At 40.4% G+C, this 15,000-nt stretch overlaps 1 protein-coding gene across 2 annotated transcripts in view; it reads right to left on the bottom strand.

Annotated features, from left to right (window-relative positions):
* LOC125042581 (HMG box-containing protein 4-like) overlaps window positions 1-5,722 on the bottom strand; it is a 12,021-nt gene extending 6,299 nt beyond the window's left edge. Inside the window, exons 1-5 of one of the 2 annotated variants that reach the window (XM_047638307.1) lie at window positions 5,322-5,722; window positions 2,608-2,670; window positions 1,583-1,731; window positions 1,303-1,360; window positions 398-549 (exon numbers count right to left, since the gene is read on the bottom strand). In XM_047638307.1, coding sequence (XP_047494263.1) covers window positions 398-549; window positions 1,303-1,360; window positions 1,583-1,731; window positions 2,608-2,611 — 363 coding nt within the window. In that variant the 5' untranslated portion in view covers window positions 2,612-2,670; window positions 5,322-5,722. Of the gene's footprint in view, window positions 1-397; window positions 550-1,302; window positions 1,361-1,582; window positions 1,732-2,607; window positions 2,671-4,185; window positions 4,591-5,321 lie in introns of those variants that run through there. The other variant, XM_047638308.1, reaches the window with a different exon arrangement.
* Between the last annotated feature and the right edge of the window lie 9,278 nt (window positions 5,723-15,000).

The following is a 15,000-nucleotide window of genomic DNA, read 5'->3' as shown; positions in this document are numbered from 1 at the left end:
TATGAAGTTCAATAACTCGTACCATAGTCTCCCTACTAGTATTATCCAAGCACATCAATATCAATACTCCTCTATAGGTAGAAATGAGATTCCAAAAGCTATCACAAACTTTAATCATTAAAAGTTAATCAATAACTGATTATATATTGACTTATGAGATGTGTGGACAGAAAGGAGAGTTGCCATGTAGTCATATTTGGTCTGACATGTTTTTGAAAAAAAAAAAAAAAAATGATAGCATTCTGAATCAAGCTACACACTTTCACACCTTTAGGGTCAATATTCAAGTAGTGGTTAGTACAATATAGATTTTTACATATGAGTATATACTGTACTAAGCTATCTATTTGTTCATTTATTTACCCTTTTATCTACCTACTTATTTATATAAGCTTACCAAGTTACTATCTGAATTTTCCATTGGTGCATCTGTAATGGCATTTTCAAGCAGCAGTGGATCAATTTTATCAGCATTATGCAAGTCCTGAGCATCTATAGCATCCTCATCTCCATTGTCATCATCTTTCCAATAACTAACTTTTGACGGTTCTGTAAATAATGAGCAGAGTGTAAACTTACTTATAAAAAAATATGATCTACATAATACATATCTTAGCTTCTTTAATGAAATTAACTCTTTTTTTTTTATTTACTTTCTTCTTCCTCATATGTACTTTGAGTGTAAATATCAAATATAGACAAACGAAAGTTCCTGCATTTTTTCCTAAATATTTTACACTTTCTCTTACACTCTGAACGTTTTTATGACATTTCTGCCCTGTTTATGGTATTTATAATGCAGAAAAGAAAAGAACTATATTACATGGCAATACTTCATTCTCAATTAGTGGTAGCATATAATATACCTTCATCAGCTCCACCAACCATTTTACAGGTCTCTTTACCACCCACACTCATCTCTAAGGTGATACGATTCATCTTGCTCTCACAGGAATCTGACTGCACAGTTTAAACCAACCAGAAACTAGAGTGACACATCCTACTTAAAATTTCATTGGTAGCAGCTATTTCAATTATTTTGCCAGTCCTTCTGTCACCTACTGAGTTTCAAAAGTGATTGAAATTTTGTTGTAGTGACAGACACCTTTTAAATTGAATCCCCCCTGAACTCCTTCCTAAGTAATTCCTGTCTTGGTGTATAAAGAGCTGCAGTCAGCAGCTCAGGCTGTGTGGTCTAGTAAAGATGTTAATGAACTAAAAAATAAAAAAGGATAATATATTGGGAAAAGAATTATAAATTTTACGGAAGCAAACCAAAGGCTATTTACTAAAATAACTTACCATATATCACATTGTACATATCATATTCAATACTCCCATTTGTTTCATCATCGTTATTCTGAAAGACAGTTTAGGCAGTTATATTAACAAAACAGTTAATAACAGTTATTGTGTCAACAGTCTGTGAGTTCAGAGCTAAGTAATGCATCTGTTTGTGGTAATCGCTTTTAATTTCCAGTAATATTTGACATATGTACACTTTGTGACCCTGTCCTGGACAGTGGTGGTTATTGCATGAATATGACCATTATATAAAATCCATTCAAAGTTTACAACTTACTGTGGGATAGCTCAGCTTCTTTCCTCTTCCAAGGAAATTTGGGGGACTGCCTGCTATACGCTTCACTCTGACATCATATGGAGACTCAAAGTCTTTTAACGTTGTTGGTTTCTTTCTCACCCTTCCTGAACGTGACACTCCAATTACATCTGGAACACAATGTAATGTTATCTTTCACCAAACATCATCTGCAGAGAAATTGTTTATATAATATACAATTACATACATTAACTGTGATATGGAACAGTGAATCTGCTCCCTATAGTTGAATAATATTGTCTACCTTCTCCCTTTAATTCTATTTTCCATATTAAGAACACAGTAAAGCTGAATCTAGGGACTGAAGATCCAACAACAACAAACTACAAATATCAAAGATGGGAAGTAATTTTTAATAATCATATCAGTTTACATATCTCACATCCTTAGATACCTTTTTTAATCTATGTTAACAGGAAACTCTAAAGGTATTTAATAACTGTAATCAAACAAGATTGACAGAACAGTTAATACAGAATAATGGTAAGTCAAAACATTTTTAAATTTCAAACATAACACCGTGATGAGAGGCTCTGAAGACTATACTGTGCCCTTTTGTTTTCAGGTCACTTAATCATAAAAGATTAAATTTCATTTCTAGCAACAAATTACTCCTCTTGATGCTACTACATGCTTTTCAATAATTGATGATCACACAATGCCTTCTCCCATTGCTCATTCATACTGAATGATGGGATGTACAGTAGCTGGAGAGTAATGCTCACCCAGAAAATTGAATTCTAAACAAATGATGACAATGTGTTCTTTTCCTGCAATCCTTCTTTAAATGTTTTGAAGCCCTGGTGACAGATCATTGTAAATTTTATTGACAGCTTACCTGATGTCAACAGTTAAATCAGAGCATGAAGTTATGCTTTTCTCAGTAACCATTGGTGGCATGTTAAAGCACCGTGAGTTAGCGGTGTGAAATGACCTCCACTTCTCAGATATTTTTAGGCATGGCATGAAACTGACATATACTTTACCCATTTTGCCTTATCAATGCTGCCTTCCTCAGGTGATTTGAACCACTTGCTTTCTGCAGTCAACTGGAAGTACAGAAGTTTACAACTGATGAAAGTTTATAATAAGGAAAAAAAACAAAAAACAATCCTTTATTAAATAGATACACGAAAATCATAAACATTAATGATATAACTAAAATAAACTAATTATATCAGACAAAGGAATCAACTGTATTTTAATATTCCTCCTTTTGCAGCTCATTAATCCGGATTCAAGCAATAGTACCAATTTGCTGTTGCTGATTACAGGTTCTATTCTTATTAAGATACGTAATTATGTAATTTCATACAAGTTACACAGTACAATTTCCACAGTCTACAGATAGTCAGGATTCCTTCTTGCAGTAGTCATAATTTTTTCCAAATTAAAATCTAGTTTTAACCATTACAAGGTGAAATATGATAATAGTCATTCTCTAGAATTTCTGTATGCCAGATAAAAGAAAAAAAATATACAGATTCCAAATAAATAAAAGATATTACGTTTTGATTAAATATTTATTGTTCTTTACCATAATACAGATGACATGTGCATCTGCACACATAAATAAACATTTCTTAAAATGAAAGTGACAATGTTTCCATTGGATTTTAAAAGCTAGCATCTCCAAGCTAGTAGTTTTGAATGAACTAACTCCATACTTATCAATCTGTTTGGAAGTGTATAATGAACAAAGACATATCAAAATGGTTAACTAATTAATGGTACAAGGTATATTTCAATTTGACTGTTTCACACATACTGAGTTCCCTCTCATTATCCTGATTCAGAATAATGAATGTGGACATGTAGAGCAAAATAGAAATTTCAAATGTCACAGAAATCAACAAGAACTTTTTTGAAATAACTAATGTATACATATACATATATATATATATATATATATATATATATATATATATATATATATATGTAATGAAACAATGCTACATACACACAAAATAAAAATATGACATTTCAAACTTGTCAAGAGTACCCTATCAGATGCAGAAAAAATCAAGTGAATGAGGCTGGCATGGCAAGTTTGAAGTATCATGCTTTTATCTTATGCCTATTGAGGCAATATTTCATTTTCTTTGTTTACACATTACAGTGCTTCTTTGTGTTGATCACTAAATATATTTTGCAGTGATAGTACAATAGAATGGGCTAGTTATCTCATTCAACTGTTTTGCATGCCCCTCCCTCAAAAAAAAAAAAAAAAAAAAAATGTCAGTTAATATAATTTACTGAAAATACCAAATCTTTTTGAAGTGGAAGACATTTTCCTTTATCCGTTGAGTCAAAGAAATAGGGGAAAACAAATCATGATTAATAAAGAGATACTGTCTTGTATGTAATGATTAATAAAGATTCACATTTCATCATAGTTACATACCTAATCATATTCCCTTTACAAATATGAATAAGGCTACTAATGAGGATGAGGGTGTTGATTTAAAACACCTAATAATTTTACTCTCTTTATTTCATTCATATATATATTACCAAAATACATAATTATTTACCTAAGCTATCTAAACTATTTCAAAACCTACCTGTAGTATAACATGACAGACAAGAGCAGTAGACAGAGGATATTTGTGCACTTTCTCAATATGGTACATAGGGCTCATTTGATCCAAAACCACCTGTTTCCTGTTCTCATGCAGATTTGTTTCTTTTAGATGGACTGTTTAGCAATATCACCATCCCAAAAAGAGATCCAATAACTTTATGCAAATTTATCTGTAAAAGTTCGTTCATGCATTTATGAAGGTAGTAGAGGGTATACAGTATAAGTAAAAACAAAGACATTTGAAGAACTGGTGGTGTTTCTATTCAAATATTCCGTTTTTATTGGCATTACATATTTTCATGTTTGAAGGGAGAGAGACCAGATCAGAGAATAATGGGAGAGGGGGAAAAGCAATGTTGAGAACTTTGTCTTCCAAAAAGGTTTACAATACACTCAAGGAAGTTTTTTGTTCTTTATTCTTATGCCACTTAGTTGACAAACATTGTCGAAATTCCGTTTAATAAATACATACATACATACATACATACATACATACATACATACATATATACATATGTATGTGTATGTGTATATGTATATATTACTTTATAGCATTGTTATATTTTTCAACATACTCAAGCTTGCACAACTAATGGTATATCCACACACACACACACACACACACACACACACACACACACACACACACACACACACACACACACACACACACACACACACAAACAAACAAAAAAAAAAAAAAAAAAAAAAAAAAAAAAAAAAAAAAAAAAAAAAAAAAAAAAAAAAAAGGTCCATAATACTATTACGAACTATGTACTTTTTACCTGATGATCCTTAGGAAGTTTCTCTACAAAATGTTAAATGCCTCCAATGAGCTGATACATTTCAATTACTCTTCCATGGCAATTGTTTGTCTTTCCTAGTTCATTAGTAAATTTAAACTATAAAGTCATACACGACCATACACGTTTTTGTTCAAACTATTGCACAATAATTGAATGTTCACATTTGAAGTCAGCCTCTCATGAAGTAGCTAATCATTTAATTTAAAATGCTCTACCATGTATAATTTGAACCTATCCTAAATTGCCTTATAATGAAATATATATAGTAAGTTTCGACAGGTGTTAAGAGAAAGATAAATGAACGTCATACCCGATAATTGATGCTCCTTGCTGGAAACTGTTGATACTGGGTTGGGTTTCGCCTTCGAATTCCCTCCCAGCCAAGCGCCTTCGTCCGTGAATCAAAACAAACATGGCGTCAATTTCACTATATTCCGGCGCCTCCTCCAAAAGAATCGGGGCATTTACGAGTCAAAGAGCAACCATCCGGGAAAAATACCATTAAAATTAAAAAAGAGAATAGAGCATTGTCTTCTTGGCTGTTCTAAATTCAACGGATATTAAGTCTGTTTTACACTGTATATTCTGTCTGTGCAATGAAAGTTCCAAGGCTGGATGCAACTTTATCAGCTGGAGCCTATTGCCACCTGTGTAAACAAAGCTTAATCCAAATATATCGTTTTCTTAGTACTGAGCCTCTATTGTAAAAATTAAGTAAATGCCGACTGCTGGAAAATGTCCAACACCACAGAAATTTCTATATGATCATGAGTACTTTTTTTTGTTTTGTTTTTGTATCAAAACTAGTATGAAAAAACGATTTTCTCTCGATACAATTTTCGGTGCAAAAAGAAAACCAATAAAGGTTTTACACCAGAATATATATATATATATGTATATATATGTATATATATATATATATATATATATATATATATATATATATATATATATCAGTCTTATATTGCACTGCATTTTACTTTGAAGAAATTAGGGTCCGATTTATTTATTCTACTGTTCGGAGCTTTTCACGGGTAAATGTTTCGAGCATTCGAAGATGCCAGATGATTATGCGCACCTATAAAAGAGCATTCCCTTATGAATAAAATCTCTTATAAGTCAGTTAGTATATATATATATATATATATATATATATATAATGAATGCCTGATTTTTTTTTTTTTTCAATCCTTAAAGCCCAAAGCTTTACAATATTATTCAGTTTATGGAAATTGAGCTTATGCTGACGCACGCACACGTATGCGCGCGCGCGAAAACAGACACTCACACTCATAACTGCCAACTTTGGTCCAGATAATTTATATCTGCTGGGGGAGGGCCATAGAGTCTCATTTTGATCTTTCTCTTAAGTACTTTGGCATCGATACTGCATTTATCTCCCTTCATAAGACTTACTCTCTAATTAAACAGAGTTTCTGATCAACACGTGACTCTCATGTTATACGTGGAAACCCGCGATCTTTGCTGAAAGAAATATTTTGGGAGCCAAGCGAGGAGTGGGGTTTTAGGGAAATTCAAGTTATGTATAATGATAATGCCTGATTTGCCATAACAATTCTCAGTGTTTGATCACCAATATGAAGTTTTTTCAGCAATTCGACATAGAGCTTCAGGAATAATCTGAAAAGAAAGCTCTATACTACAAACTGGCACTCGAGGACCAGACTTCTGCTAATTTTAAGGCTGTCATACATAACGGCGGACTCCAGAGAGGCACTTCATTTAGAATTTAAGTTTTTTCTTCGGCCTGAACTGTGCCTCCTGAAAGCTTAGCGAGTGTGCGATGTCTTCGGATGTCCAACAAACAAACATTACTGTAAGTATCCTTATAAATATCGAAACAATTGCTTTCATAAAAGTCAACACACCATCCATCTTTACTGCATTACCTCAGTAAGTGTTTGGGTATTCTTGACCATAACCTGCGTCAATTCATCGCAAGGATAAGCTGAGCCTCTCCAGGATATGCCCATGAGGAGAGCCCGGCCTGTGTCGACTAGTGCCGACTCGCTAACGTGTGTCAGCCGGTGTTGACTCGGGTGAGCTCAGTCCTTACCTGTCGTGGTGCCCAGCCACAGCAGTAACCCCCAGGCGACAATTGCAACTTCTCGCGCATGTGCGGGGCGCGAACCGCCTACCCCTCGGATGAGAGGCCGATACGTTACCACTGTACTAGCCTGAAGGCTAATTCATCGCAATACACTTGCACCGTGTCAGAAAGGGTTAACTACTGCATTATTTATGACGCTACTGAATTGATAGGTTACATTAGTGTATTAGATTTACATCGATCTCTGTCTTCCATGAGAAATACTTTCCTTAGTTTTGATTTGTTGATCTTATAATTTGATTTTACTTTATTCAATATACAGGACGAGGCAAACACGTAAAATCCCTATGTTGTAGAAACAGCTTGTTAGCAAAACTTTGTCAGGATGTTGGTAATTTTGAGCTTTTCTGCTCTTGCTGAGCTTATTATAACAGACTGATATCAGTCACTGTCCATACAGTGGTCTCAGCTTGATAAAATAAGTGCATATGAGTCAAGTGATGTTCTATGCACTTCAATCTTTAAGCTGTTTCTCGAAGTTCCTTCCTGTACGACCGCTTTCACACCAAGGTGGCATGTCGCATATGGCAAGTGGCACATGGCACGGTTATTTCAGACCAAGGCGCTCTATAATGATTCGAAGCGCCAGGATGCGGTCTATTGTGGACTTACCAGGAGTGAATCCAGATTGCTCCGGCCTTTTGTGCCTCAACAGGTGGTCCCTGATACGTCTCAGTAAGATGTGCGCGAGTACCTTGCCTGGTACACTGAGTAGTGTAATGCCTCGGTGATTGCTGCAGTCCCACCGATCCCCTTTCCCCTTCCAGAGAGGGATGACCACACCCCTCAGCAGGTCAGGGGGGAAGGTACATGTCTGCCAGATGGCAGACAGGACTGCATAAAAGCCCCTTGCCAAAGGTTCTCCACCAGCCTTTAACAATTCGGCTGGGATGCCACAAACACCTGCTGCTTTACCACTTTTCAGCTTGGAGATCGCCCCCCTGATTTCGGTCAGGGAGGGTGGATCCTCGCTGATGGGTGGATCTGGCAGAGGAGTATCAACATTACCCGCATCCATGTTAACTGTTGGTGGATCAACCTTATACAACTGCTCAAAATACTCAGCCCAACGCACACGCACCCCATCAGGATCTGAGATTTTCTGGCCACTTGCTGAGCGGACTCCAGTCGTCTGTGAGGGGGGCTTGGAGTTCAGCTTTCTCAGAGCTTGGTAGGCAGGACGAAGGTCATTTACAAGGAAATGGCTTTCGACCTCCTCTGCAAGACTACTGATAAACTGTTCCTTGTCCCTTCTCAACAGTGACCTCGTCCTGCGCACCAGAGAGCGGTGCAAGTTGCGATCCCCTGACAGTCAAACCGCACGACAAGCATCTGTGGCTTCCAGTGTCTCCTGCGAGATGGAATTCTGTCTTGTTCTTGGGCGTTCACCAATGGATTCCTGAGCTGCATCAAGCGTTTCACGCTTGAAGGTATCCCACATAAGAACAGGGTCTGTCTGGCCCTCGAGTGCTGTGAGACGACCAGAGATCATCATCATTATCATCATTATGGAGGTAACGCCGGCAGGGGCGCATAGCCGCATCCACCCTCCGCTTCCACCTACGAGGATCCCTCATGGCGAGCCGCCAGGCAGGGGCCCGGCCCATCTCTAGTTCCTCACGACAGGTTTGATCGATTTGCCCAAGCCACGACCTTCTCGGTCGTCCCACAGGCCTCCTCCACCCAGGGTTGTCTCGGACAGAGACAACCTGATGGGCAGGATCATCCTGTGGGAGTCGAGCCAAGTGGCCATATAGCCTGAGTTGGCGATCACGGATTGTGCAAGTAACAGGTCCTGTACCGGTCTCACGGTGCAGCCGTTGGTTGGACACATGGTCCCGCCAACTGTACCCCATGATCCGGCGCAAGGATCTGTTACAAAAGGCATCAAGACGAGATTCCAGAGCACAAGATAGTGTCCAAGTTTCACTACCATAGAGTAAAACTGGCAGTATCAGGGCCTTGAAAACACGTAACTTGGTCCTTCTGCACAGGTACCGACATCTCCAAATACTCTTGTCGAGAGATTTCATGACCCCTGCTGCCAGGCCAATCCGTCTACTGACTTCTTGGTCTGACAGCCCAGAGTCGTGAAATACACTACCGATGTTTTCCCGGCAAGCACGTATCGACTGTACAGGGTCTCCTAGCAGGCCCCCAAAATCCTGGATCTTGGTCTTGGTCCAGGAGACCTCTAGCCCCAGGGGCTTCACTTCATTGCTAAATGCATCAAGAGCCGCTACAAGGGTTTCCCGAGATTCAGAGAGTACGGCAACATCATCGGCAAAGTCAAGGTCTGTAACCTTGATATTGCCCAGAGTTGCTCCACAGTGACTTTGGACAGTAGCTCTACCCAGTATCCAATCCATGCAAGTGTTGAAAAGTGTTGATGCAAGAACACAGCCTTGCCTCACCCCTGAACTAACAGGGAAGAAGCTCGACAGGCCCCCACCACACTTTACAGCACTTTTAGTGCCTGTATACAGGTTTGCTATTAGTCCAATAATCCTTATTGGAATTCCTCTTAGTCTCAGGATCTCCCAGAGAGATTCGCGATGCACCGTGTCAAACGCCTTCTTGAAATCGATGTAAGCTCCGAGCAGCCCATGTCCGAACTCACGACGGCGCTCTATAATGATTCGGAGCGCCAGGATGCGGTCTATTGTGGACTTACCAGGAGTGAAACCAGATTGCTCCGGTCTTTGGTGCCTCAACAGGTGGTCCCTGATACGTCTCAGTAAGATGTGTGCGAGTACCTTGCCTGGTACACTGAGTAGTGTAATGCCTCGGTGATTGCTGCAGTCCCACCGATCCCCTTTCCCCTTCCAGAGAGGGATGACCACACCCCTCAGCAGGTCAGGGGGAAAGGTACCAGTCTGCCAGATGGCAGACAGGACTGCATGCAAGCCCCTTGCCATAGGTTCTCCACCAGCCTTTAACAATTCGGCTGGGATGCCACAGACACCTGCTGCTTTACCACTTTTCAGCTTGGAGATCGCCCCCCTGATTTCGGTCAGGGAGGGTGGATCCTCGCTGATGGGTGGATCTGGCAGAGGAGTATCAACATTACCCGCATCCATGTTAACTGTTGGTGGATCAACCTTATACAACTGCTCAAAATACTCAGCCCAACGCACACGCACCCCATCAGGATCTGAGATTATCTGGCCACTTGCTGAGCGGACTGCAGCCGTCTGTGAGGGGGGCTTGGAGTTCAGCTTTCTCAGAGCTTGGTAGGCAGGACGAAGGTCATTTACAAGGAAATGGCTTTCGACCTCCTCTGCAAGACTACTGATAAACTGTTCCTTATCCCTTCTCAACAGTGACCTAGTCCTGCGCACCAGAGAGCGGTGCAAAGTGCAATCCCCTGACAGTCGAGCCGCACGACAAGCATCTGTGGCTTCCAGCGTCTCCTGCGAGATGGAATTCTGTCTTGTTCTTGGGCGTTCACCAATGGATTCCTGAGCTGCATCAAGCGTTTCACGCTTGAAGGTATCCCACATAAGAACAGGGTCTGTCTGTCCCTCGAGTGCTGTGAGACGACCAGAGATAGCCTCGGCAAACCCCCGGGTACACTCGTCCTCCCTCAATCTGTCCAAATGAAACACCCTAGGGAGTTCATTTGGGCGACGGGGGATTCTAATTCTAAAGTGGACCCGGAGAGTAGCCACAACTAATCTATGATCAGTTCCACAGAACTCAGTGCTTCGATACACCCTGCAGTTCTAGAGGATCCTCCATCGAGTGCTAATGAGGATGTGATCGATCTCCTTGGCCACTTTACCTGTACCGCTGTACCAAGTCCAACGATGCGACTCAGAACGCTGATACCAGGAGCCAGAATTCCTCAATTTCTGGGACCTAGCAAAGTCACGGAAAAGGAGGTTATTCTCGCTGCCAGCATCAGCTCCTGAGCCATGAGGACCGACAGACATCTCGTAGCCAGCTCGATCACAGCCAGATACCGCATTGAAGTCGCCCAGAACAATACGAATATCTCGCCGAGGACATCTGTCTGCCACAGATGCAAGTTTGGCGTAAAACATCTCTTCCACCTCAAGTTTATATACATCCGTAGGAGCGTATACAGCAACAAGAGACATGAAGCCAAATGAAAGTTTCAGTCTCAATACCATGATACGCTCATCGACTGGAGTGACCTCAACTACCAAGGGTTGAAGTCTGCTGGAGATAGCTATGGCTACTCCCTGGAGATGGTGGCCATAGCTGCGGCCCGACCAGTAGTAGGTGTAGCCACCCACACTAATCGTGCCGCTGCCAGGTCTTCTCACCTCCAAGAGAGCAGCCACTTCAACTCTCAGCTGTTTCAATTCCCTCGAGAGTAGTGGTAACCGATCGTCCTGTCGCAGGGAACGGATGTTCCAAGCCCCCACCCTGACAGTCCGCCTGAGGTCTAACCTCGGGCAGTCACTCTGGGTGGGCGCCACCTCTGCCACCCCTACCGACGCCGCCCCATATAGAGGAGGTTGGCTGGCTGCAGGCCCCATAATCCACCTGCAGGGCTCCCTGGGGCTTTCCCCCACAAGCATCACGCCAGGCTGGCGGCCACTGGGACCCAGCTGGGATGGGGGGTAACCCCCCTCCCCATCCGAGTCCCAGCGGTCGCCAACCCAGAGGGACCCACAGCCCGCCGTACTTGCTGGGTAGGAGGGACTTTAGCCCTCCCCCCAGCATCAACAACTATATTGCTCGTTGCCAGTGGTTATCTCGGGGGGACCGACTGGCAAGGCCTGCCTCCACACAGCCGCCCATTAACCCCAGCGGGCGCGGGGGCAGGAGTTAGTACGAAGCCAGGGCGTATCCACACGCCGGTGGGCCATAGCTCCATACCTTTAGGGCCTCCTGCTGCTCCAAGAGCCTCCACAGTTCAGCCTAGGACCACAAGGTACCTAGTTTCCATGGGTGGCCACGAGGAGGCACTGTAGAAGTCTTGATGATGGAGAGGCTATGAGCTGGCAGGGGAGTCTTATTCATAGCTGCTCCCTTTTTCGCACCAGGCTATCCAGCGGTGGCAGCTGAAAGCGGGAAGGCATGCAAGCACTTAACGCTAATTAGGCTACCACACCATCGCTCCACATCACCCCGAGCATGAAGCACCCACCCTCTTCCAAACAGTGAAACAATCAACATAACATTTATACATTCTGTAACATGTATACATGCTATGTATGATGCATCATCTCATTACAATAACAAAACACTTCTTAGTAGAGTTACCAAAATATTTTGCGAAAAAGATTTCCATACAAGTATTTCCAGGGTACTAGTTCAAATCATTGTTTCCAATTTTGTATCAAATTGATGTTCATCTATTCAAGTCATATGTAGTACGAGAATGTTTACAAAACTAGAGTTGCCACTTCTACTCGCCAAGGAAAACGGGTGTACTAGGTATTTGTGCAGGCAACTGTACATTGAGGTGCAGTAGTTTCAGTTGAGAGTCACCTCAAGCTTACCCTCATACACCCTGGATTGAAAGAGCAGGGGGTATTGGAACGAGTTTGCCTCACACTCAGCCCCAAAGTCCTCCACTTTATTCCTCCAAGTGACAATATACTGAGGACTAAGGATAACAATAACATCATCATCCTCCAATGATCCCGCCTAGTTAAGCGAGTGACACACGCCATATTAACCTTGGTCTGAAATCCCTTTACTACGTGTCACTTGCTACTTGCCACATGACACGCCATTTAAAAATGAACATAAAATCTTTCACACTCAAGTGGTGTGATACATTGCATGGGCCACAGGCGACCTGTGTGCGACGCCAAGATCTGACTTGTCCGTTAGTTTCTAGTGTGACCTACCACCTCTGACTGTATTGTCAAATTTTAATGGATCTTTTATATCCAAAGTTATTATAAGCCAAGTTAATAATAATAGTAGTTTTGAAGTGTCTGGACAACACATTTGACAATATTGCCTAGGTCGCCTTGTAAGTGAGGCTTGGGATGAGAGGTTACCAGAAGAAATGTATGATTTTTATGTGTACAACTATGTCAAACAATGAACTATTTAACATTACACTTTTAAAGCTGTGGATTAATGTTTGTATGATACTTCACCTCAGTACAATAACAACACTTTCGATGGTAGAGTTAACAAAATGTTTGAGAAATAATTACCAATACAAGTATTTTCAGGATACAGTTTCACTTTTGTATTAGACTGATCTTATGCTCCAATCCATTCAAGTTATATGTAGTACGAGACTGTAAACAAACATAGAGTTGCCAGTTTTGTTGTTCAACAAAAACGGGTGTACCAGGTATGGGTATAGGCAAATGTACATTGATGTGCAGTAGTTTCAACTCTGGGTCACCCCAAGTTTACCCCCCCCCCCCCTGCACCCTGGCCAGAGAGAAACATTGGGTATTGGAACACGTCCTTATTCCTCCAATTGATAGATGATTGTCGCAAGTTTACTTAGGACTTAGGGCAACAATAACATCTGATGATGCCATCTTGTGAACCGAGTGAAAGCGGCCTGACACCCCAAGTGTGACCTTTGCCTGAAATCACCATGCCACATGTCACTTGCCACCTGACATCTGCTACTTGCCACGTGCGATGTGTTATCCTGGTGAGAAAGTGACCTAATGCCTTTATATTTCATATTTCTCTTCCACCCTAGGATATCTCTACTGCCCGATATGTTGCAGTACAAACTCTAACCTTCATTTCAATCAATTATTCAAACCACAAGCTTTTATTACCTTCAGTTTAACTACTGGAAAGGTCAATCAGTAGTTTTCTGGGAGTTTAAAAAAACTGCCAGTGGGCTCCTCAGGACTGAGTATTCCATGATCAAGTCATAGTAAAGGCCAATTACCATCACCAAATCTCATGCTCAGAACATATCAGAGAAATTAAATGCAATATTGATGTGATGAATAGTCAGTACAAAAAATAAAAAATAAATAAATAAAAATAGCAACTCCACAGAATAGTATTAGTACCAAATAATTTGTAAGACAATAGTTTATGTAGAGACTCTGAATATGGGCGAGGGATATGTCAAATAGTGAGACCTTTGTACCGATACCGATATCACTATACTATATTGGATGTTTACTGTAGGGAAGTAAAGGGATACTACGCAATAGACGAGTTGTTTTTTTAAGTTTCAGCATAACTAACATAACATAACATTTTAATATTGTTCTAACCCTATTGGGTGTTAATTAAAACTGGATAACAGTGTTTCCACATTTTACCAACTGATTTGAAAAAGTTTGTTATATATCTTACTTGATTTTGTTTCACACCAGAAATTCAGTGATGAGACGGTACCCAGACGATACGTTGCTTTTAACAGTGTTGTCCTTAACCGATTGTATCCCCAAGCTAGTATCAATTGTGATCCATCTGAGGAGCGAAAATGTAAAACTTATTGGGAAGCAAGAACTGACCTCAGTGATTCACAGTGATGGTAAATTGTTAATGTTACATATGTAGTGTTTTTGCTCGATTACATTTCCCTTTCTTTTTTTGTTTTTACGAATACATAAATGCTATTTGTACATACAAATTATCCTATATCAACAATAGATATTTCCATTGTGTATTCGTAATCAGTTAAACCTAATGAAAGTTAAACATTTATATTTCTTAATTTAATCGTTTATATAGATGAAGGGCTCTCAACAAATGTATATATCCGGAATAAGTTTACACGTCTTAGGCATACAATAAATAAAATAAAAAATTGTTAACAAAAGTTGGTGGTCATCAACACAAAGCATTTGACGTCTAGTATATAAGTCGTTGTGAGGTGTAACTGTCACTGTTTGAGATATTTTATTGAGTTTGACTTCATTCTTATGCAATTGAC

The sequence above is a fragment of the Penaeus chinensis genome, chromosome 32 (genome assembly GCF_019202785.1).
Source record: "Penaeus chinensis breed Huanghai No. 1 chromosome 32, ASM1920278v2, whole genome shotgun sequence".
Classification (NCBI taxonomy): domain Eukaryota; kingdom Metazoa; phylum Arthropoda; class Malacostraca; order Decapoda; family Penaeidae; genus Penaeus; species Penaeus chinensis.
Note: the sequence above shows the minus strand (reverse complement) of the source record. Positions and strands in the feature narration are given on the sequence as shown.